The sequence below is a fragment of the Humulus lupulus genome, chromosome 7, assembly GCF_963169125.1.
Source record: "Humulus lupulus chromosome 7, drHumLupu1.1, whole genome shotgun sequence".
Taxonomy (NCBI): Eukaryota; Viridiplantae; Streptophyta; class Magnoliopsida; order Rosales; family Cannabaceae; genus Humulus; species Humulus lupulus.
In genome coordinates, this window is record NC_084799.1 from 189,661,897 (window position 1) to 189,688,019 (window position 26,123).

Here is a 26,123-nt window from a genome sequence, read left to right on the forward strand (position 1 = left end):
AATCAGCGTTTCATCAAACCAGATTCGTAGAGAAGAGTACAACAAGATTGCGACAATAGTTTAAGAGGGAGTCTTACATTGTTTAAGTCAATGCTTTTGTACACTTTGTTTCTTTACTAATTGGTTTATTCTCTGGGCGTGACCCCAAGGAGTAGGATATCCGAAAGGGTTTCTGAACCTTGTAAAAATTCGTTGTGTTCTTTAATTTTTGCACTGTCTAATTTTTATGTTCAGTTCTGTCGTGACAAATTCGGATTCTGTCCTGACATAACCGTTTTCTGTGTAAACAACTAATTACCATTCCTCATTTTAATTAATTTATTGTTTAATTAATCTGGTAATTACTAAAAATGGAATTTCAAAGTGTCATTTTTTTCAACTATCACCGCTTAGAATAGTTGTATTACTAACTAAATTTGTTATTTTTCTATTATGTGCTTATCTGTGTTATTTTGTTGTGAAATCAATATGTAAGTTGTGCTTGTCCTTTGTGCAATTGTGGTTTTCTTTACTTATTGTTGCTATTGTTATTTAGCTTACCCTATATGTTTATTTTTGGCTAATTTTATGAAAACATAAATACTTCAAGAGTTCGTTATTGTGCTATTGATGTTTTTTTGTTTGTGAAGGACAAAAACAGAGGTATTCTCATCATTATAACTCTTTATTTATATTTTGTATGCTGATATACATATGCTCTAATCTCAAAATATATATATGAGCATCTGCTTTCAAACGTGAATGTGATTTTGTACATATATATATATATATTTACTTGTTTTTTTTTTTGGATTATAAATTATAATCATAAATGTGATTATTTTTTTATGTATGGGATTAGATCACTAACTTTCTTATAAATTTGTTATATTATGCTTAATGTTATAATCTATTTTTTATTTTGATTTAGTATCTTGTTTGTTTACTAATTTGGTATTTTAATAACTATTTGTATTTTTTTTAAATGAATTGAGTAATGATGCCATACCAATTCATTAACGAATTTCATATGTCCACTATTAGTATGCTATTTTAAATCCAAAACCTTAAGTGTATGGGCTGGAAACCAGATGTAAGAGGCAGATATATACAAGTATGCTCTAGACTTGCAACAAATAGTTGATCTGGTTTATCATAAAGTTTTCTGTCCTTTTAGGTATAACAAAGCCACGCACAACAAGGTTGTTGACTAGTATCATAAAGGTTTTGCTTAGTTGTTATTTTCTTTTTAATTATGATTGATTTCATTATGGTATTGCTTAGTGAGTTGTTTTTATATGCTATGTGGTAAATTATAATTGATAATTGTTTGCATTTTTTTATATGTATAGGAATGATGGATAAATTTCTTATTGGATAAATTTCTTATCCCAACTTCCACCCAATTAGGTGAAGTGCTTAATACCACAAACACTACCCCAAACACCACCACAAACACTACTCATGTCGAACTTAAGTCACCCAAAAAAGAAGGCAATGATGAACCAACCAAATCTAGGAAAAAGTCAACTAGGAACTCTACTGTTTGGGATCACTTTACAAAAGTGAAGAACGAGAATCCTAAAGACCCTAGATGCACTTGTAAGTATTGTGGGAAAGATTATGCTTGTGATAGTAGGAGAGTTGGGACGAGTAGTTTGTGGTTCCATTTGAACAACCAATGCAATAAGTATCCATAGAGGGTAGCTGATAAAAAACAGAAATTGCTTTCATTTCAAAGTGCTAATGATGGAGAAGGAAATTTGCTGGCTGTGACATTCAATAAGGAGAGATGTCGGAAAGCCTTAGCTCGGTTTGTGGCGAAGGATGAGCAAGCCATTAATGTTGTAGAAGGTAAAGGTTTTAGGGAGTTTGTTCTGGAGTTGCAACCCAAGTTTCTTGTCCTTAGTAGAATGACTGTTACTAGGGATATATACCAGTTGTTTTGTGATGAGAGGGTTAATTTGAAGAAGGAATTAACCAAGGTTGGGCAAAGATTATGTTTAACAACTGATTGTTGGACATCTTCCACCCAAATGCCTTATATGTGTCTCACTGCACACTAAAAAAGAATTATAAATTTTTGTCAAATTTCTAATCACAAATGTGAAACTATTGGTAAGGTGATAGAAGCTTGTTTGCTTGGTTGGGGAGTAAAAAACATCTTTGCTGTGACTGTTGATAATGCATCAGCTAATGATGTAGTTGTTGGTTGTGTGAAGAGGAGGGTTAATGCATGGAATGATTTTGTTTTTTTATGGTGAGTTTATGCATTTGAGGTGTGGTGCTCACATAATAAATCTAATTGTGAATGAGAGGTTGAAAGATATGCATGATTCAATTGCTGCCATTCGCAATTGTGTGAGATATATTCGGTCATCTCCTGCAAGATTGTAAAAATTTAAAGCTTGTGTGGAAAGGGAAAGAATTGATTACAAGGGGTGGCTAGTTTTAGATGTCCCTACAAGGTGGAATTCCACTTTTATGATGTTAAACGTGGCTCTTAAATTTGAAAATCCTTTTGCAAGGTATGAAGAGGAACATGATAAATTTTTAAGTTTCGTCATGGAAAATGAAAATGGGAAGAAAAGGGTTGGACCACCTAGTTCTAGTGATTAGGAGAGTGTTATGATTTTTGTTAAATTTCTTTCCACTTTTTATGAAGTTACTATAAAATTTAGTGGCATCTTTTATGTAACTTCCAACAACTTCTAACATGAGATTTGTGAGATTCACACTCAATTGAGTGATTTGGATACTAGTAGTGATCCTTTGTTATCGGCCATGGCTGCTAGTATGAAAAATAAATATGACAAATATTGAGGCGATTCAGAGAGCATCAGTCCTTTGTTGTTTTTGGCTGTTGTGCTTGATCCAAGGTATAAGTTGAAGTATTTGAAGTATTGTTTTGAGAATGTTTATGGTGCTGAAACTGTTGCTAAGATTGTTGTCAATGTAGAACAAATCCTTCAACGATTGTACAGTTGTTAAAATGTTGAGAGTGGGAGTGATGGTGATAAGGTTAGTTGCTGATTTTTTTTTTTTTTTTCATTGGTTTTAATATGTTATTGTTTGTTGAGTTGTTGTTTGTATTTCTTTTTCAAGTTAGCAAAAGTGACTCACCACCAAAGAGTGATGGAAAAGAAACTCATAGGAGGAGATTATTGGAAAATTATTTGCAACAACAATAAATATTTGTGACTGAGAAAATGAATGATGTTGACAGATACTTGGCTGACGAAGCAGTCAATCCAATGACTTCCTCATTTGATATCCTACTTTGGTGGAAGGATAATGCTAATAGGTATAAGATTTTATCTATGATTGCTAAATATGTTATTGCTATCCCTGTGTCTACTGTGGCTTCTGAATCTGCGTTTAGTACTAGTGGACGTATTTTGGACTCATTTAGGAGTTTTTTGAGTCCAAAAATGGTGGAGGCACTAGTATGCACTCAAAGTTGGTGGAAGGAGAGTCATGAAGGGATTCAATCAATGGAGTATTTGGGTGAAATACAATCTCATGTGTTTCTTGAAGAAGGTAAATAAACTAAATAAACTGATTTGATAATAGTGTTCTTTGTTTTATGCTTATTTATTTTTCAATAAATTATTTAACTTATGTTTTTTAATTGTAGAAGACAACAAACCCAAGGCCAAGGCAACATCAAAGGAGAAGACCAATGAATTCAAATTTTTTATTTTGGTTGAACTTTTTTTAATCTAGTTGGTCTAATTTGTATTATGGAAGAGTCTATTCTTCTCTTAATGTTATGGATGATTGTAATAACTTTAGGACTTATGTTTGGATGATTGTAATATTTTGGGTGGTTAGAATTTAACCACCCATACTTCATTTTCTTGTTTTTATGTTTTAATTTGATCATCTTTTTTCAAAATTCTGATAAAAATGATTGATTTTGAAAATTAAACTTCATAGGAATTTTAAACATTTAGTGTTTAAAAATTATGTATAACCCAACCAACCCGACCCACAATGTAAATAGTAGGGTTGGGGTATACAATAAAAACATTTTGAATGGGTTATGATTCTCTAGGCTAATGTAATTGGGTTGGCTCATTCAAATGACCTCAACCCGGGCAACCCAACCCATGTGCAGCCCTACAGGCTGCGACGCTGGAGAGGTTGGGCCACGGCATGCCTAACGTCCACGCGAAGCCTAAATTGACATGGGTTGTAGCGCTTGAAATGTTGGGTCGTGACCTGCATTACTTTTGAAGAAAAAATTAGGTTTTAAACCTAATTTCGAGATGAGAGAATTAGACAGAGAAGGGGGGGGGGGGGGGGGGGGACAAAAATCAGAAGTGGAGAACACCTTGGAGATAAGAGCTTTTTTTTTTTCTATTTCCTTTCATTCTTATGCTTAGCTTAAGTGTTTTTGGTGTTGTTAGAATGATTATGAACTAATTTCATTATTAGGGTTTCTAATTGACTTTCTTGAAACTCTATTATGATTTATTGCATTTGCCTATTTCTTCTTCATTTAAAATTTACTCAATTTGTGTTTATTGTGTATGTGATTGATTGCACACATTTTACATATGATTTATGAATTTGAATCAAAATCTGAAAAATGAGATTTGAATATGCTAAAATTGAGTAGACGTAGATTTTAATTTAGAACGAGAGTATCAAATTGGTCTATGTGATTTAGAGTTGTACTTATTGCTTCCTATTGTTTGAACTGACCATAGAAATATAGGGAATTCACATTAGGTCGAGTTTTCTATTTCTTAATCCGAATAGTTAATACTTTTGTATGCCTATCACTTTAGTGAGAAGAATTTAAGGGATAATTGCACGAAAGAATAATTGTAACGACCCAAATTTGCTAATAAGGCTTAGAGCCTTGATTAGCGTGCCTGGAGGGCAATATGTGAATTATGATATAATATGTGAATATGTGATAGAGATGTATGTTTAGTTGAATTAAATATGCATGTGGGCCCCGTTTGGATATTAGGGGTATGTTTGTGATTTTAGCCCGTTGAGGGCATAGATGTAATAAATGTGATATGTTTGAGATATATATTTGTGTAACACGAACCGAGACAGTCCTAGGGAGTAGTTAGCAAGAAAGTCACAACGGGGTTGAGAATCTGACTTAGGGCGAGTCGAGGGGTATTTTGGGTATTAGATGTGTTATGGGATTATCCAGTTATGGAAATAAATATTCGGAGATATATTTGATGATAGAATGTCTAGGAGGGAATATAGAGGAAATTTACCATTTTGCCCTCGGGGACGTTTTGGTACCCCGAGCCTTGAGGTAACCTTAAAGCTTAAGTGGAATAAAACAAAATAGGGGAAACCCCTAGATTTTTCTCTAAACCGACTCTTTCTTTCCTCTCAGCTGAAGTTGTCTTTTACTTTTCCCTCACCATTTCTCTCTAAGATTTATCAAAGAAATTCTGAAGGAAAGTTGATCAAGAATTGAGGAATTGAGTTGAGCTTTGGAGATTCTAACCAGAAAGCCAGGGTTTGGAGCTTCGGGAAATTGAGTTGGGGATTCAATTCTGTTTAAGGTAAGCTTCCTCATGTTGTTTGTAGCTGAATTTTTGTTGATAATGGGTGTTAGAACTTAGCATGCTTGGTTTGGAATTTAGGACTGGTTTTGATTGCTTGATGGGTGTGGAAATTTGTTCTTGAGTTTGTTGGTATGTTTAGGTTGCATGAGTATGAATTCTGGGCTTGATTATGAGGTTGGGAGTGACTTTGGTTGAGATATGTGGGGTTTAGCTCGAAGGAAATGCAGAAAAAAGATGGTGTTTTATGGGTTTGGAGGCGAGGGCCGCGGCCCTAGGAGGGGCATGCCGCAGCCCATGTGCACGCAGGCCTTGGGAGGCCAAGACATTCATGGCGCGCCGCGGCCCATGTGGGTTCCAGGGAGGTGTTAGCCTCTGTTTTGAGGCTAGCCGCGGCTCTTGTGGGTTGGGTCGCGACCCTAGTTCAAGGTGCAGGGATTTTAGAGGGAATTAACTTGGGAACCTAATTGTTATGGCTCGGGATGGATTTTATCACCCGGATTGATAGAATTCAATGTCCCGGAGACTAGAACTATGATTTAAAGCTATTTAATGGATGGTAATTGTTAATGCGTTGTGATTAAGGCTTCGGCGGGGCTCGGTTTAGGGGACTGTGCTCGGGACATCGGTGCTTAGAACGCTCGAGACGCAGGTAAGAAAACTATTGTTCCCATAGAGCATGAGTTGCACGGCTTGGCCCTATATGTAATTGAGTTGTAAGGCTCGACCCTATATGATTGAGTTGCGGGGCTCAGCCCTATATAACTATGTTGTGGGGTTTGACCCCTTTGATTGAATTCATATATGTTTAGATTTCTAGTTAGCTCTACCATTGTGAATGTATTGAATGTACGGCATAAGCTGTGAACGGTGAAGACCGAGAACGGCAGAGACCGAGAATGGCAAGGGTCGAGAACGGCGTTAGGCACATGGAGTGTAAGGCCGAGTGCGACAAGGGGTCAGGACCGGAAGCAGTGTTTAGTACATGGAGTGCAAGTTGCTAGGAGTGATCCTAAAGGATACCTGGGATATCCTAACGATATGGACCGCGAATCCAGGGCATGGTAAAGCGCCTGGGACAGCATGACCGTATGTGTTTAGCCTATTGATGGCCTGTTTAACTGTTAAGTGTTTGATATGCATATATTATCTGCTTGTGAGTTTTTTTGCTGGGCTTCGGCTCACGGGTGCTCTGTGGTGCAGGTAAAGGCAAGGAGAAGGTCAACCAATCATGAGTATGGCGAGCGTGAAGCGGCGTGTACATGATTGGTCTACCTGATTGCCACAGTCAGAAGTATTTTGGGAGATGAATGTATAAAACTGGATTTTGTCGTTTAGTCGACTATATTCCTATTTTTGAGTTGTAAATATTTCTAAAATTGTATTTAGGGATCCCAAATGTTAAACTTTTATAATTTTCAATGAAATAGAGTTATTTCCAAAGTTTCAATCCTGATTATGATTTAATTACACTTTTGCCTTAAAAATCTCGATTAGCAAGTGATTGCACGTTTTAAACTGTAATGACCTAACTACTCTAGACTTTTGGACCATTAACGAAAACTATACATAAACACTAATCCTTAATAAAACTTACAAGTGAAAATACCATAACTTCATTAAGAAACTTGTAAAAATAAGAGTTAAACTTCCATAAAATTTAGGTTAGGATATGAGATCCCATTGTTTTAAAAACAAAACAAAACATAATTTAAAATAAAAATGGATTACATAACAAGTGCGGAAAAATACATGTAAAAACCATAAAATCAAAACTACATCCTCGAATCGTAACGCTCGGCTCTTGAATCCATTCCGCCTCAATACACATTCTCCAAGCTTCCAAGAACCTTTCCCGCCACTAAGACTATTTTCCTGCACATATAAACAAAAAGGAATGAGCCTAACGCCGAGCAAGGAAAAATCTAACACATAGTTCATATACATAAATTTCATAAGAAACATAAAAACATAACATAACACTTATATCATACACATACTATAAACATAAAAGAGTTGGGACTTTGGAACACTCCTAAGAACCATTTGAAAAAGAGTGAGTATAGTGAAGAAGAGAAATGAAAGGAATGGAAGGACTAAACCATTGAGAAAAATACTTACCAAAAACTTATGTGCAAGTTCTTAGATTTCCTAACCAAAATAAAGATTAAGGTTAGAGGGCTGAGTAGAAGACTATGATAACTTAAAATAAAATAATACCAATGAACTAAGGTGTGGAAATACCTTGAAGACTTGTAGACCAATCTAAACCTCGAACCGAAATACTATAGAACCTTACTTTCCCAAGTGTTTGATAAGCTTATGATGATCAAGCTTATGATTCCCAACCCAAGTGTTTACACTCTCACACTCACCTAGCAACTTGCAAACTCTGAACTTAGAGCAAAAGATGAATAATGGCTGGGTACTAGGTCCTATTTATAGAGTTTAGGAATGAAAAGATCTCATTTAACTTGAATAAAAATAATGGCTTTTTAAGTGAAAATAATTTGAATTATCATTCAGCAGAGGCTGAAGACTCGTTCAGAAAGGTGCTAGACTTATCAAGAGGTTGAAGGTTTGAATGGGAAACGATTTTGAAAACTTTCAAAATGTGCTGAGAGGGGCGATATATCGCCCCCTGTAGGCGATATATCGCCTGGGCCAGTATGCCCGAGGCAATCGTGCAACGTTTCGTGTTTTTCGTATCTTTGTGCTGCGATATATCGCCCCCTATAGCTGCGATATATCGGCATACGCTGATTGTTTAAACACGAAATTACACATTTTTAGCTTAATTTAAATTGAGTAAACAACCTTGACTAAGCCTTCCAACGTTTTCAAAGCTGCTAACTGACCTTAGAGTATTCAAATTTTAGCCTTAATAAATTAAATCCTCAAAATACTTAATCATTAATAACCCATACATAACATGTGCTATTATCTAATTGGTTCTTATCTAAACCTTATAGTATACCAAATATTATCCTCAATATCAGTCATATTAATCAAACCTTAGGTTAAAATTAATATTCTTAATCTATAGGTTAAACTTAGAAAATCTACAAGTACTACTACGAGTGTCCAAATAAATCCCGGTCTGAACCAAAAATCCACAGTCATAAAGATAATACTATAATTACTATAATACTACTATCTAACTAGCTAAGTAAAGTTCTTGGACTCTACATAAACACACTTAGTAACGAAGTAGGGCGTTACAATAATAGAGTGGATAGTAGAAAAGATTAGAATTCCTAATTGTTCTCGTTTGTGAATTTCATTTTTGTGTTCTTGTTGTTAATTTATTTGTGCACTTTACATTTTATTTATGCTTTCTTGATTTTAAATTTTACAAATCCAATTTTCGTTAGCCAAATAGAAATCAAGAATTAATTAATTGGTAATTGATAAATCAATCTTCGTGGGACGATACTTGGTCTTACCAAGATTTATTACAAATTGCGACTGTGTGCACTTGCATAACTTTAATTTTCGCAATAAACATCACAATCCATCTGGCAATGGGTGTAAGAATGCTATATGTGGTCCAGAGTCACTGTGCTTGACACCTGGCTACCTTTCTCCTGGGCCGAAGGAAGGTCCTCGCAAACTTGGAGAAGATGATTGGAGGAGACGATCTTGTAAGACTTGGAATGCCATCTCGGAATATGGTCTTCGGGAGGTGGTGTTTCTGGGCGAAAATATTCCTTCGGTGGTGGTGAATTCAAGTTGATGGACATATTTTACCTCCCATGGAGTCCCAAGAGACTTCATCAGCTTCTGTGGAACTCTAATCCCCTTTAAAGTATGCTACATGTCACCTGGTGAAAACACGGACAACAATACCTAATTTGCACACAATGATATGACATGCCGTTACCAACAATTAAAATTGAAAAATATTTAAAAAAAAAAATCAAATATTATATAAAAAAAAAATACCTAATACAAAAAAATAAAAAATCAAATAAATCAACCATTATTAAAAAGTAAATAAATTGTATATATCAATGAAATTATTTTTTTCCTTATAAGTGAAATGTATATTATAGCAACAATATATTTTCTCCCTTAAAATGCTGGTCCATACAGATCCGACCCTTAATAGGTGCATATTAATGTACCGAACACAATATACTACTAACCACAATCCAATATAATTCTATCCAAATTGCATTTTATGAACTTTGAATAATGATGTGGTGACAATGTTGATCTTGTCCATTTTGCAGTACCCAATCTGACGGAATTGGACACAACTGTTTCGATCAAAACGCACAGCTTTGCTCTCATTCACTCTGGACTGACTGTGTGTATTGTATAATCCTTATCTCTCTCTCGTTCTCACTCTTTTTCTCTCTCCCTCTCTTACCAGACTCATCACACCACACAACTCTCCAACTATCCAACACCTCAAATCTTCTCTCTCTCAAGCTCCGAAACCACAATCCATGGCTTCCATCGCTGCTCCCACTCCTCATAACCTCATCTTCCCCAACCCCATTTTCTCTTCACCTATCAGAAAGCCTTTCTCTAACTACTCTTCTCCGTTATCGTCTCATTCCCATTCCCACTCTCACTTTCTCTCTAGGGTTCCTGATTCCGCCTTCTGCCGATGCCATAGCTCCTCCTCATCCTCCTCTTCTTCTTCTCCCTCTCCTTCCGACTCGCACTGGAGATGGGACTCGGCTCTCGCCGATGTCATCAGAACCGCCCTCAAACAATTCGATTCCTACTTCAATCCGTACCGCTTAGCTGCTGATGGTTCTTCCGGCGTTTCCGACTCTGATGATTCACCGAACCCGTCCCGAGACCTGGATTGGGATTGGGATCGGTGGCGCCAGCATTTTGGCGAGGTCGACGAGCAAGAGCGCTTGGTCTCCGTCTTGAAGGTCTTGCCTTTTCTCTTATTCGTACATATGAATAGTCATCGAAATTAGTAAATATACAATTGCGTAGCGTGTTCGGAACATAACGGAACCGAACATGAATTGGGTGTTACAAGATACTTTGTAGGTAAATGTGTATTTAATTATGTTTCTTTTGTAGAAACTTATGCATGCGCTATACAACATCCTTACCCTTTGTTCATTAGCCCGTTGATATATATATATATATATATATATATATCTGTGTGTGTGTGTGTGTGTGTGTTTGGAAATGATGATTTTTATGTGCTGATATATCTATGTTGGTTTATTGTGTTTCAACAGTCTCAGCTGGGTCAAGCAGTACATATGGAAGATTTTGAAGGTGCTGCGAGGCTCAAGGTGGCAATTGCAGCAGCAGCTACAAACGACGTTGTTGGCAGAGTGATGTATAAGCTGAATGTAGGAATTTTCACTTTCATATTCAAGTTTTTTTAGGGTGTATCTATGAAGGTTATATTTTTGGCTAATAACTATAACCATGACTATCTCAGAGAGCTATAGAGGAGGAAAAGTACGTGGATGCAGCCTTTGTAAGAGATAATGCTGGTGCTGGATTGGTGAGTCATTCAAAATAGTTTATTAGAAGAGAAATTATTATCATCTCGAAGATTTTAAGCTTATCATTCGTACAATTCTATGGGAATGTTCTTGTGTTCATTTGAATTGATCACTGCCCTCTAAAATTCATGCTGTGTTTTCATTATGGGTACACTGATTTATTATTACTATTTTTTAATTCTACAAATAAGATGTCGCCGCTTTTACATTAAAGAGTCACTGGGTAAACACTTTCTTAAAGAGTTGATAGGTTCTTGATATAGTTTTGTTAGACAAAGGACATCATCTTAATCCGATATCTTATTATGCAATTTAGTATATCTTGGTCGATGGAGCTTAATTCTTGTCACAAAATTTCTATTTAAAAAAAAAAAAAAATTCTTCAGACAGTTACCCGACTTTTTATGGGTCAGTGGATTTCTTATGCTGAAAAATAATTCCAATAGTCATTTAATTGGCACTACTGCTGTCTGTAACTGAATCTTTCTAATATTTCCTCTTAAGTATGTTGTTTGTGATATAATATGTTCAGTTCTTTGTCACATTGATTTGTTCTGTTTTATGATACTGGCTTGTGGCTTCCAGGTTGGATGGTGGGCTGGCATGTCGAAAGACATCAATGATCCTCATGGTCTAATCATTCGAATAACTGCAGAGCATGGGAGATATGTGGCAAGAAGTTATAGTCCTCGGTACGTTTTGGTCGATTTTTTTGTTCCTTTAAGTCATTAGTTTTCATTATAGTCAATTGAATTAATGTGAAGCTAAACCAATATAAGTATGGTAAGCTGAAAAAACAAATTGTTGTGGCCTGTTACTTTGGAAGAATCATACACAGTAATGAGTATCTTTTACTTTATCCTTATTCTTCTTCTATTTTAGTATGAATTACTTAGCAAGCCCACATAAGCTGGGCACATCTACCCCATGAATTGGGATTTATGTGAGCAGATATTATCAAGGTCACTATATATTCTTAGTTGTTGTGAGTTGCTGCTATGTAGCCTTTAGGATATAAAGAAACAGCTGCCGTATCGAAGTGAATGACAATTTCATTACATTTTATAGGAAATTCTCATTAGTCAGATATGTAGGGATATCAGAAAAATACAGATACTGCTAGTTGTCTGCAGGAGCTTGTTGGATCCAAGTCTCTGGCTTTATATATTTTGAAACTGTTCCTAGACATCCATGAGGAAATTTGAAAAATTTACTGTAGCTTCATCGACGCCTCGACAATTTCTCTTGTGAAACCCTATTGGGAATTAGGGAGCAATCCTGCAATTTGTTATTGTCATTTCAAGTGTATTCTTTTACATGCTAATTACTTTTTAAGTGAATCTTAACATCTTGGTTTTCTGCGTGCTGCTACATTTTTCAGTGCTGCAGATAGTTTTAATTTTTTTTGGTTTAACCTCTCAGTTTTCTTCCTTTTGCAGGCAACTGGCTACCACCGCAGCTGGTAATCCCCTGTTCGAAATTTTTTTAACAGTGAATAGGAAGGGTGAATACAGACAGCAGGTATCTTTTGGTAGCTTACTCAAAGTCTACTGTACAATTCAATGTGTGAATGTAACTTAGTTGATATGATACTAGGTATTCTATCTCACAAAGAAATTGCTGAAAATCCCTTTGTATTGCCAAATGACCAAAGTCCACAAATGTGTACTGAGTTAATTTGAGAGGCTCCTCTCTCCCAACTACACTTCTTATCTCTAACCTCCTCCATCCTAACATAAGTAAAACGTATTGGAAGCCTTTTTATTTTTTTTTTCTTTTCTCCAAGTGATCTGACTAGTCTATGGTTCCAACATATTTGAGGACTTTTTAATTTTTTCTAAACTGTGAAAGATTCTCATTGACAAAACGTGAAATTATCTCCATAAGTAATGCTACTATCAATTATGCGAAGTTATATAAATTTTGTATCCAATGTCAGTTTGTCATACGTGGGATCTATTTATATCTTCATTAATTTATGGTTTCTCTCTTTGGCAAGCAAGCATTTTAGTGTTAACAATTAATAAAGGATTCAAATTTGCTGTGAAATAAGTATGTCTTGATTAGTGTCTAATCAATTTAAATAGGGCACCTCATTGATAGTATTAACCTTGTTATCTTTTTCACTTAGTGCTAGAGCATCTCCAATGCATGCCAAATCTTTGTGGCAATGTTATATTTTAGCACAATAGGGGAAAAATCTTCCAATTTCATGCTAAAAGTTTTGTCAAAATTGTGCCGCAAAATATAGCATAGAACCAAATTTGGCAAAGTAATATACTGTTAACAAATTACAAATGCTCATTAAAGCTGACCAATTAAATTCATTTTTCATAGTATTTAATTACTTACATTGAATTCAATTAAAATTTATTATGCATTTATTAAATAGTAGTGACCTATAGTTTATACCTCTAAATAGCATTCCATATATCATTTGTGCATTGAGGTATAATACTAAATATCCTGCCAAATATAACATTTACTCACTTTTTGTTCCAAATTTTGTACGTGCATTGGAGGTAGTCTTAGCATTGTGTAAAAATATATTAAAAAAAAACAATGAATACTTTAATGAGGTGTTGTATTTAATTGGTTAGACACTAATTAAGTCTCACTTATTTGACATCATATTTGAGTCCATTTAGAAATGGTATATGTTTGCATGCACATGCCCATTGGCATCTTTTTATAAGTTTCCCTTGTGTATATGTTTTATCCCCATATCTATGTATTTCAGTATTTATTTTTCGTGACAGTATGGTTTATATTATCTTAGGGAAATGTCATGATTTTCAGGCTGTGTATCTAAAGCGTGGAGGTGCTTTTAAAGATATTTCGCTTTCCTCGAAAGTATCAGATTCGATTAGTAACATAGATCCATTAGATTCACCTGATGACAAGAGTGATCTGCTTGTTGCTGTTAATGAAGATGTCGAAGATGAAGATGACAATGATAGGGATGATCTTTCTGATTCAGCCCAAGGATTTTCTGGTTTTCAGGATATTTTGAAAGATATGATTCCTGGTGTCAAGGTGAAGGTTTTGAAAGTCACAGCGCCTGGGAAGGTTGATAAGGATCTAATCTCTAAAGTTATTGAGCAGATAATAGAGGAAGATGATGAAGAAAAGGATGATGATATGGAAAGTTTAGAAGCAGAGGATGACTTTCAGAGTGAGAGTGATCAAGAGAGAGATGTGATTGAATTGGAGGCAAGTCCTGGAATTACTGAAAGTGAAGAGCGGAGTGAAATTGCATTTAAGGTTGTCGTTGGTGGTCTTATGCAAAAGATGTCAAGTGGCACATCTACAAGAGACACACTTCGGGTTCCTGCTAAGCTAGAGAAAAATGGAAGGTCATCATTTTCTTTCTCTATAGAGAAAGGCACTAACAATCAGGATTCGTATGAGAAGGAACAGGCTTTGCTGCAGAAAAAATCTAAACTTAAAGGTAGACGCAGCATTGATCATGTTATGTTTGATCTCACTAAGTTTATTGGTAAAGAGAAAATACCACTGAAGGTACGTTAAGCATCTAGTCATGCTTTGATGTATTTTGTAGATTAAGTTGTTATTTTTCGTTTGTGAATTGAATTAGCATCCATTTACAAAGTAAAATTCATAAAAAATTCTAATATGTAGTTCCTTTTTAAAAATAAATAAATTAATCAGGTGCTCAAGGATGTTGGTGAGCTGATAAGTCTCACTCTGAGTCAGGCTCAAAACCGTCAGCCACTGTCTGAATCGACAACTTTCAACCGCATTGAGTTACCAAATTCTTCAGATCCTCTAAATGGTATCGTTCTGTGATCACTTTCTAACCGTATTCTATATGTTGTTTATCAGGCCCTCTAAATTGAGAATGTATATCTTTATCAGGACTGTACATTGGTGCACATGGGCTCTACACCTCCGAAGTTATTCACCTGCAACGAAAATTTGGTCAATGGAAAGATGATAGTGGGAAATCAGATCCTTCAAATCTTGAGTTTTATGAATATGTAGAAGCTTTAAAAATAACTGGGGATCCTTATGTACCAGCGGGTCAGGTAATCCCTTAAAATTTGATTATGGTTGACCCGCAAGGAGATATTATTGAATTTGTCTGCACAACTTATTGTTTCAGTTTGTGTTTCTGCTTAATGAGTTATCTCTTTGTATGTATTTTCTTATTGTAAATACTGTATACTGTTGTTGGGTTTATTGTTGTTTTGGTGTTGATCAATTTTTATAATATAACAAAACTTGACTGTTTTATTACTGATTGGGTGGCAGGTTGCTTTCCGTGCAAAAATTGGTAAAAGATACCAACTTCCTCATAAGGGGATTATTCCAGAAGAATTTGGAGTGGTATGCAAATAGATTTGTTATGTATTTATTTTCCTTTTTGCTACCACTTTTTTAATATATATACTTGTATGGCTTTATTTGCCAACTTAGATTGCTCGATACAAAGGACAAGGAAGACTTGCTGCACCAGGATTTCGCAATCCTCGATGGGTTGATGGTGAACTTGTTATTCTCGATGGAAAGGTTTACACTATACTTTCGACCATGGCCTTTTATTTATTTTTATCAAGGCACTATTTTAATTTTATTTCTGAAATTCTACATTATATTTTTTATTTTCAAACTTTGCAGTACATAAAAGGTGGGCCAGTTGTAGGATTCGTGTATTGGGCCCCTGAGTATCATTTCTTGGTGTTCTTTAATCGGCTGAGGCTTCAAGAGTAAATTTCTCATTGTACATAACAGTAAAGTCATTGTTTTGGTTCGGTAAAGTAGGGTAAGTTCATTCTCTTTAAAGTGTCCAAGTAAAAAAAATATGACTTGGAGAGCCAATGAATCTATTTTTCATGGTTCTCTTTCAAAACTCACCATGAATTTTTCTTATATGGGCAGTATTCTTTTGCATTTCTACTTTGAAAAGGTGCTTGATGGGGATTCTTATAGTCTTTTACTTGTATATGTTATATATGAAAAATTATATATGTAGTGTATATGTCTTTCTTAGTTTTTGTTCATAATTGACTTTCTAAATTGTTTATACTATTATTGCATACAATGCCAGATAAAGTTGGCTTATAACCAAAGCTTGAGTACTTTACTATTTGTACAGGATAGAACTTTTCCACTTGAAAATACAAGAAAACAAACGTTTTTCTTTTTATTATTATTGGTTATTATTACAAGAATGTTTATTTTTTTAGCAAGAATCGAACGAAACATCTTTTGATCTGTGCCTCCCTTGTTTTGCAGTACATAAGACGTTTACTTCCAGAACACAATTTCCCCAAGTTAAAGGAGTGGAGAAATCTGGAAATCTAGGGCTATATATTTAATTTATGCTTGCCCAGCTGACTGGTGCACTTGGCTGACTCAACAGAGAGAGTAGTAACCACAGAAGCTTTGGAATGTACAAATCATACTTGGCCTTTAAAGTTTACATTGCTCTTTGGTTTGGGAAAATACTTTTTTTATCACACACTTGTATGTTTTGGCACCACTTTTTTGTTTTTTATGCCATTGAAATTAAAAATTTACTTCAGTAGCCTATTCTCATAGGTTCTTACTTAGCTCTTCCATTGTTCCAATTGATAAGATCGGGATTAGTGAATTAGCTAAGAACTGGATAGTTATCTCTGTAAATAGCCTTTCTATAATATGGGTTTTATACTTAATAAATAATGTGGCCTATGCATCTTTTAGTTAGTTAAATTTCTTATCCCTGTTGATCTTGGTCGATGCATAAAAACGCTCGTCAAAATGTATCACAAAACAGTCTTCTCATGAAATTGTGGTATTATATTCCTTTTTCTTTTCTACTTGTTTATTTGGTTATTTTTAATTCGGTTCTAGCCTTGTGAGTCAGAATTCTTTATTTTTAATTTAAGGTTGAAATTAGTTGGTTCTCTTAGCATAGTGGTCCATTTTTCGGTCTTGGACAATTAGATATCACAATTTACAAAATTTTAGTTAGTTTATTTAACAAATGTGAATTGGATATATTGGTATGGTCACTGACTTACTAATTTAGCAAACATAAACACTTCATTCTTTTTTATTTTATTTTTTATTTTTTCATATGATATCAAACAAACTAAAAGCACCAATCTACATAAATATCTTGATATATTCTAGTATTACAAATAACCAACTCCATTCTTCTAGTTCTTGTTTGATTTATTCTATAATAGCACTAACTACTACTAGTCATCTCCCACTCTTCTAGTTCTACTAACTCACGACTCTCGTCATGTTTGACCGACATACTTGTTCATGCCTTTCCAGCTGCAACGAAGGACAATTGACTTGCTATCTTGGCCCCTCTTTCTTTGGCCATGTACAGCCCTACATGATGCATAAACTCCTGAAAGTCAAAATTAAATGACAAAAATTAATAAACATATGATTATCATTGTAAGACACTAGTGGAGGCTACACCAATATATACATGGAAAAGTCATATAGTAAGGGATAGGTCAAATTAATTTTATGATATTACCTTATTCAAATTTATATATATTGATCATAATCATTATCCATATTTTATAAATATGATCATAATTTGTAATTGATTGTTGTATGATTTCTCTCAAATGGCGCGACTACTTTTATTATTAGTGATCAAACTTTATATAAAAAACATGTGACCATTCTTTTATAATTTCACACTCACTTATTTTACACCTAAAATACATACAATACAATAAAATAATAATATTTTAAATCACACATAAAAGTAGTGTGGTTAAATTTAAATAATTTTGAATGCATGTCACATCATTATTGTATGTAAAATAAGTGTGTATCTAAGATTATTTATTATACTAATATGTTGTGATCTATCTTGATAAGTTTGAGCTTTGCATTCTCATGAAATCATACCCATATTATATTGTGTATTGTTTTGGGGACATGATAATGAAGACATTATTTACTATTGGTATTACCTGGGGATGAGGTAAAGCTTGTTTGGTGTCGTCTGTGGCGACTTCATGAGGAGGAATATCAAAGGTAGCACAAGCACTTGAATAAACCACCACGTCCTCAAGAGGACCAAGAAAACCACGGTTCCTTGCTGATATTGTTGAGCAAACAAAGTCTAGCACACATATATCTGTGCACACCCCTACAACTACTAACTGCACCCCACCACATAGAATCACACATATAAATATATATTATTTAGTATCAATAAAAGCCCAACTTTAGAGTTTATACTCACAGTTTTGATATGATTTAGCTTCACCCAATCCACAAAAACATTAGAACCATCAGCCTCCATCGAACCAAAATATCCATCGAAACAATCCTTTCGTCTAATCGTTACATTTCCCTCTTCCTCTAACCATGTTAAAGCTACAAATATAATAACAACAATATCAATAATATGAGATTAAAGACTTGAAATATATATATATATGTATATTTATATATACACACCAGGTACCAAATTTGATTCGTCTGTCCCAGCAATACAGTGAGGTGGATAAGGGTCTTCAGGTTTGTTTGGATGGTGAGAATCCAAGAATGCCATAATTGGCAAATTTTTCTCGCAGAAAAGTCTTGCCACCCTTGCTGACTCCTTTATCATCTCAGAAATTTGCCTATTGGGCTCTCTTGGAGCCTGAAAAAGCACAAGAAAACATCCCCAAAATTGCTAAATCCAGTGATTAACAAAAAAAATAAAATAAAAATCATAAACCCTTTTCGATTATTCATAAATCTGCTCATTTATAGCGACAGAAAGAATAATAATAATTGACAACATAAAGAAAAGCTTATCTTTACTGGTTTGAATATGTATGGGAAAACCATATTTTAATATAAGCTAATAAGAAATGAAAAGAGATGTGTTAGAAATTTACCAGATTTCCAGCACCAACAGTGCAAAAGCCATTGATTATGTCAACGAGAACAAGGCCAGTCACAGAATCTTCAGATAAATTTACAGTTTCTTGCTCAAGAGGAATCTCATTCTTCAGAAGATCAATAGCCTGAAGCACCATCTTTCTCCACTTACTCAAATGTTACAACTCTATTAGGCTAAGTTGCAAAATGATGAGAAGGTATATCTCAACTTCACTTATTTAGAATTCACATCCACAAATAGTGAGAATCGGGAGATGAATTTTCATGTCATATTCTTAAATGTTTGTGATAAGACTCCAAAGTCAAAAAGGATGACGATGGCTCTTTGCATCATTTATTAAACTTACCATCAAACCATTGAATCTCTATTGAGTAATAAATTGTCGCTAGGGATGAGCATTCAGCAAGTGAACAGTGAAAAAATAATAATAAATTGGCAACCCACAAGATGCGGTTCATTAATTTTTCTAGCCACATGGTTGGAATTAAGCACATTATGTTAGAAAATAATTTATGTGGGGCAGCACATCTGACTAAATGTATAAGGGAAATTTCACTTTTTATCTCTAATAATACTTAATATTACCAAAAAATCCCAACATTAATAATATTTTCAAATTAATGCTAAGCTTTTCCCTCCTACCGAAAATACCCTTCCCATTCAATCTCAGCCTTCTCTCTCTCAGTCTCGGTTTCTCTCTCTTTCAGTCTCACAAAAATCCCCCAAAAACCATCGAACCCCCACCTCCGTCGAGCCGTCGAGCCGCCATCTCCGTCGAGCCGTCGAGCCCGCATCTCCGTCGAGCTCCCACCTTCTCCGTCGAGCCCCCACCTTCTCCCATTTCTCCGGCGATCTCGAGCCCACTGCAAACTCCCATTTTTCTGTCAAACCCGAGACCCACGGAGCATATTTCCTTCAAAGTTTAAAAAACTAAGGTAAAATCTTGAACCCAAGTCCATATTTGCTTTATATCGTTGTTGAATCTGTGATTTGTGGAATGGGTTGTCCGATTTTGTGGGAAATTTTTCTGGGTTTGAACCAGTGGCTCGATAGGTTCGATTATGGTTCGATAGTAGGCTCGATAAGGTAGTTTGAACAGTTCGATGATGGATCGATTATGGCTCGATATGAGCTCGACATGAGCTCGATAAGAGCTCGGTAGGATATGTTGTATTATATTACAAGGGCTCGATAGGTTCGATAATGGTTCGATATGAGACTAGACTGTAGCTCGATGGTTATTTATCTAGACAGACAGATTTTTCATAGCTCAATAGGTTCGATAATGGTTCGATATGAGACTAGACTGTAGCTCGATGGTTATTTATTTAGACAGACAGATTTTTCTTAGCTCGATGCTGGCTCGATAGGCTCGATAAATTTAGGTTGTTGATATTTCTCGATGGAACTCGATAGTTTTTCGATAGTGCTCGATAGGGTATGTTTCAGCTCGATGATAGCTCGATAGAGATCGATAGAGCTCGATGACAACTTATTTCAGTGTTTTTTTGAAATTTTTTTTATTCTGTTTTCTTACAAAAAAAATTTCATGTGTTGTTACAGATGCCTAAGTTGCTTGTTCCGTTCAGTGATCACTTTCCTGGTCGAGTGACATATCGGGGTAGTAGTACTTTAAATCACATCAAGACCAGGTTTTTGGAGCTCGGGCTGCTTGAAAGGGCTAAGGAATCCCCTTTTAAGCAATTCTTTTTGGCTTCGGAGTTTAATTTCTCCGGAGTCTTGGTGCATCAACTGTTGCTGAGGAAAATCGCCAGCAACAACGAAGATGAGGTGCATTTTTTCTTGGGGTCGAAGTCTTGTAGATTCGGCATGGGAGAGTTTGCCCTGGTGACGGGGTTGGATTTCAGTGCCTTCCCGTCACCAGAAGAGTTGGAAGGGCGTAATCTCAGCGATCGGTTGATAAAGGAGTATTTCAACGATGCTGAGAAAGTAAAGCTGTCACAGGTGGACCATGCTTTCAAGACTTGTACGGTTGTGGAAGATGTGTACAAGCTTGGTCTATGTCTGTTTGTTGAGGGGGTTCTGAATGCCATTGAGGGAAAACTGCACATTTGGCGAGATATTCTAAAAATTGTTGAGAATGTAGAGTACTTCTTCAGCTATCCATGGGGGAAGTACTCTTATAGGAGGCTATTGCATTCTTGTAAGAAGGACATGGTGAAGCAAAAGGCCAACTATGATGCCAAGAAGGATGCCAAGGTGCAGCAAGAGTCCAAATACAGTATGTATGGTTATGCCCCCGCCTTACAGTACTGGGCATATGAGGCTATCCAACAGCTTGCGGTGGAGCTTGTTGTGAGCTCGGGAAACATGTTCCCGAGGATGCTTAGCTGGTCGCATCGGAAGAACAAGGATTTCACCAAGTCCGTCATCGCACCGATATTATTGAAGAAGAATGTAAGTTATGTTGTTTTTTTTTATCTATATGCTTATATTTTATCATTATTTGAGTTAACCAAATGTTTTATGTTGTTTGCAGTTAATTGTTCTTCCGATGTTGAAGCCTCGGCCAGCAGAAAAAGACTATTACTTGTCTTTGACTGAGGGAGATCTTCCCCTTTATCCTGGGCTTGGCCAGGATCCCTCGGAGACTGATGAGGAGGAGGATGCGACTTTTGAGAAAATGGCAGAGAAAGTTTCTCAGGCTGCCGAGGCAGCCAAGATATTTATTGATGCTGCCCCGGGGGAGGAGGTTGCAGGTCCCACCCCTCCTATTCCCCCAGCCTCAGCCTCAGCCCCAGCCTCAACCTGTGCCCCAACATCAGCCCCAGCCTCAGCCCCAGCATCAACCTGTGCCCCAACATCAGCCCCAGCCTCAGTGTCAGCCCCAACACCAACCCCACCACCAGCCTCAGCCTCAGCCCCTGAGCTGGCCGACTTGATTGAGCGGTTGGACAGAGTCGAGGGTCGACAGGAGACCCTCTTGAAGAACCAGTCAGTGATCTTGGACGTACTCAGTCAGATCCTGACATTTGTTAAGGAGAAACCGAGGGGGTCCAATGAAGATTCAGAGTCAGAGTCATTGGATCTTCCGCTAGACTATGTTGATGATCCAACGACGCCCCCTACCATCATTGTGACACCAGATGCTGAGACTCCGGGAGTCGTTATTGTCAACCCTGAGGATGTTGCTGGGGTTCAGTTTCAGAGGGCTAGACGCCAAAGACGCAAGCCAGATTGGTTTGAGGACTATACGGATCCCACGAGGAAAAGACCTCGCACTGCTGCAGCTGCACCAGCAGACGAGGCTACACAAGAGGCTACACATGTGCTGGACCCTCTCAAGAAGCCAGATCCCAAACAGTATAGGACAATGTGCAAGTGGCTTCTTGGAGACATGCCCAACAAGACCCCGCGGGATGTAAAGACTGGGAGTCACGGTCCAGCATGGTTTCTGACGTTGAAGACACCCCAGTCGTGGCTCAATGATGGGGTAAGCAATTTATACCTAATTATGGACTATTTTCAATTTTACATGTTTTATTTTTACTGACTCGATGTGAGCTCGATAGGAGTTCGATAGTAGTTCGACATGGATGTTAAAATAGGGGTTGTTCTTTACTATTTCAGAGTGGCTCGATGTGAGCTCGATGGAGCTCGATAGGTAGTTCGATAGGGATGTTAAAATAGATTGTTTTTTTACTGTTTTAGAGTGGCTCGATGTGAGCTCGATATTAGTTCGATAGGGATGTTAAAAGCTCGATGTGAGTTCGATATGAGTTCGATAGTGAAAATTCCCTTAACAAAGTGGCTCGATGTGAGCTCGATGGAGCTCGATAGGGAGTTCGATAGGGATGTTAAAATAGGTTGTCTTTACTATTTCATGATGGCTCGATGTGCGCTCGATAGGTAGTTCGATAGGGATGTTAAAGTAGGTTATTTTTACTATTTCATACTGGCTCGATGTGAGCTCGATAGTAGTTCGACATGGATGTTAAAATAGGGGTTCTTCTTTACTGTTTCAGAGTGGCTCGATGTGAGCTCGATGGAGCTCGATAGGTAGTTTGATAGGGATGTTAAAATAGATTGTTTTTTTTACTGTTTTAGAGTGGCTCGATGTGAGCTCGATATTAGTTCGATAGTAGTTCGATAGGGATGTTAAAAGCTCGATGTGAGTTCGATATGAGCTCGATGGAGCTCGATAGGGAGTTCGATAGGGATGTTAAAATAGGTTGTCTTTACTATTTCATGATGGCTCGATAGGTAGTTCGATAGGGATGTTAAAGTAGGTTATTTTTACTGTTTCAGACTGGCTCGATGTGAGCTCGATAGTAGTTCGATGGTAGTTCGATAGGGATGTTAAAGTAGTTTGTTTTTTTACTGTTTCATACTGGCTCGATATGAGTTCGATGTGAGCTCGATGGAGCTCGACATCAGCATTTTATGATGGTTTTTGCTAATTTTTTTATCGTACTCTCTTTTGCAGCATATTGATGCGGCAGAACACATGCTTCGTATGCGTCGCAAGTATTTTCCCAATATATATCGACAGAATGCAGTTGTGATGAACAGTTATTTCTCACAAGTGATACCTGCCCGATATGATCAGTTCAAGAAAACAGCCGACAAAACAAAGTATTATTGGGATGCTGACATTATGTCCATGTTGACCGGCATCGAGCAGCAGTTTCTGGCATCTTGGGGAGGAGTTGAGGATGTATATTGGTGCCAGAACTATGGACAACAACATTGGTTTGCCATTGAGGCTTCCATTTCTAGTTGGACTCTGACTGTTTACGATTCAGACAACTCGGTGATTAGTGACGCAAAGCTTGAGGATATTATGAGTCCATGGTGCTTTATGCTACCTTCTCTGTTAATGCAGAGTAAACTGTTTACTGATAGCTTGATGTTGAAGATTCCATCAGCAGGAAATAGGCCGCATCAGTTCACATTGCGTCGCAAACAGAAACACGAGCTCCCTCAGTCAAAGAGAAGGTAACAAACATCATCTTCATACTAATTTTGTTTCTAACTAAATTTATAGTAATGTGCACTTAATATATTTTTTTTTTTTACAGTGGGGATTGTGGTGTGTATGCTATCAAGTATATTGAGCATCTAATGGTCGGTCTTCCATTGGAAGCTATCTGCGATGAAAATATGGAGGTGTTCAGGAACAAGTGGACCACAGACTTGTGGTATCAAAATTTGTTACCTTGATGATTGTATATATACAGGGTCTTTACATGTACAGTTTGTTGTTCACATTTTTTTATAATTTTCATGGGCTGTTATCGAGCTAATATCAAGCTATATCGAACTGTTATTGAATTATCAAAATTTGTTACCTTCATAAAAAGAGTTTATTAATACAACAAGTTCAAATGGGAAAAAAGAGTTTAAAGCCTAGCTTTGCCATAAACATAACTTTTCAAAAAAATCAAATAAAAAGAGTTTATTAATACAACAAGTTCAAATGGGAAAAAAAAGTTTAAAGCCTAGCTTTGCATGTAGCCCTGTTGTGGCCAAGACCACCACACATGCTACACTTGCGATGACTGGGAATGATTTCTCCATTCGATGGAGTGCGGTTTGTCTTCCTTCTTCCCACCTTATTCTTCTTCGGTCGACCAACTGGTTGTTTTTCAACGGGAACCCCAACTTGCATTTTCTCTATGTTCTCGGGAACTTCCCAATCATCCTCATTGCCAGTTGGGTAAATTGTTTCTTTGTAAGACTCCCTCCACATCTCAGTAGTGTAATATGGTGAACACAGTGAGTAAATGTTGACATTGCGCAACATGGCCGCAGCCACACCATGAACACAAGGGTAACCCATTATTTGAAACTGACCACAAGAGCATGATTTGGTCATCAAATTCACCTCACCATCACCTTCTGGGTCTACCACATGAAATTCAAACTGTCCAAGAGGATGGACTTTCAAGTACCTTGCATCATCCGCAATGCCTGAGACATCTTTCTCATATGTTGTTGCTAATTTCGATGTGCACTTCTCTACCTCCTCACGACGCGCGGCAAACCATGACTGAATTGTGAAACGAATGAATTCCACAAAAGTAGTGACTGGGAAGGTTCTTGCGTCTCTGGTTTTGTTGTTGAAACTTTCAGCGTAGTTGCTTGTCATTACATTGTATCGATTCCCAGGAAAGTATACACGAGTCCACTTATCGAAGCCAATACCCTCGAGATATTGAGCTATGGCAGGATCCATTTGCTTTATATTATTGAAGAACCTGTGAAATTTTGACTTCCGAAATGCATATGCCGCATTATACATCTCCTTGTGACAGTGATCGGTCTTGAACTTAGCGATTACATTCATACTTATGTGATGGTAGCATGCGCCGTGGTAGGCATCGGGGAAGACCAACTCAAGAGCATGAATAATGCTAGCATGCCTGTCTGAAACAAAAGGCAGATTATCAACAACTCCAATGGCTTCCTTCAATTTCATCATGAAATACTTCCAAGAAGCATGATTCTCACTGTCAACAATCGCGAATGCAATTGGATAAATGTGGTTATTCGCATCCAATGCGACAGCACACAACATGTGGCCACCGTACCTTGACTTTAAGAAAGTGCCGTCCACACATATAACAGGACGACATGATGTAAATCCCCTTCTACAAACTCCGAGTGAGAAGAAACAGTAAAGAAAGCGACCGTCATCTGTGACAAAATCAGTAATTGTACCTGGATTCTTTTGCTGCAGCATGTACAGGTAAGAAGGTAACTTGGAGTACGATTCTTCAGGTGTCCCCCTAACATAACCGAGTGCCTTCTCTCTGCATCTCCAAGCCTTAATATAACTCATATCGATCCCAAAATTATTCTTCATATCCTCCTTTATGCTGTTTGGTGGATAGCTAGTGCCATCAGTAGCATATTTGTTCTTGATAAGGTGCCCAATGACAGAAGGTGCTGCTTGACGGTGGTCTTTTTGTCGCAATTCTAGTGAGCAAGTATGTACACTATTATAAACAGTGATCTCAAACATCTCTGATCGCGCTACTTTTTTCCCTCTTATTCTCCAACCACAATCAGGATCCTTGCAGGTGATATACAACACATCAGTACCAGACTTCTTAACCATAAACTCAAAATTATTCTTCATTGCAAAGAGAGCCGCTTTGGTTTTCAATTCCATCTTGTTCTCAAATGTCTTCCCAAGATGTAATTCCCCCAACGCTATACCGGATGAGGGTGATTCAGAACGACTACAAGCTATGATATCTTCTT

The 26,123-nt window shown here is 36.8% G+C and overlaps 2 protein-coding genes across 3 annotated transcripts; one reads left to right on the forward strand and one right to left on the reverse strand.

Annotated features, from left to right (window-relative positions):
* Positions 1 to 9,767: 9,767 nt before the first annotated feature.
* On the forward strand, positions 9,768 to 16,729 carry LOC133788958 (protein EXECUTER 1, chloroplastic). Of its 2 annotated transcripts, none has more exons than XM_062226645.1 (12): positions 9,768 to 10,420; positions 10,742 to 10,858; positions 10,951 to 11,016; positions 11,603 to 11,709; positions 12,457 to 12,538; positions 13,817 to 14,539; positions 14,690 to 14,813; positions 14,897 to 15,066; positions 15,293 to 15,367; positions 15,458 to 15,550; positions 15,659 to 15,747; positions 16,277 to 16,729. In XM_062226645.1, exons 1-12 carry the CDS (start codon positions 9,980 to 9,982, stop codon positions 16,281 to 16,283), a joined length of 2,094 nt encoding a protein of 697 aa, XP_062082629.1. In that variant the 5' UTR covers positions 9,768 to 9,979; the 3' UTR covers positions 16,284 to 16,729. The 2 variants fall into 2 exon arrangements, 1 of the variants encoding a protein (XP_062082629.1); XR_009873423.1 differs by having other exon boundaries at positions 9,777 to 10,420; positions 15,659 to 15,803.
* Positions 16,730 to 17,049: 320 nt separating this feature from the next.
* LOC133788959 (nicotinamidase 1-like) lies at positions 17,050 to 19,182 on the reverse strand. Its single transcript, XM_062226646.1, has 5 exons — positions 18,889 to 19,182; positions 18,464 to 18,647; positions 18,246 to 18,379; positions 17,971 to 18,162; positions 17,050 to 17,387 (listed from the first exon to the last, which is right to left on the reverse strand). Exons 1-5 carry the CDS (start codon positions 19,027 to 19,029, stop codon positions 17,295 to 17,297), a joined length of 744 nt encoding a protein of 247 aa, XP_062082630.1. The 5' UTR covers positions 19,030 to 19,182; the 3' UTR covers positions 17,050 to 17,294.
* Between the last annotated feature and the right edge of the window lie 6,941 nt (positions 19,183 to 26,123).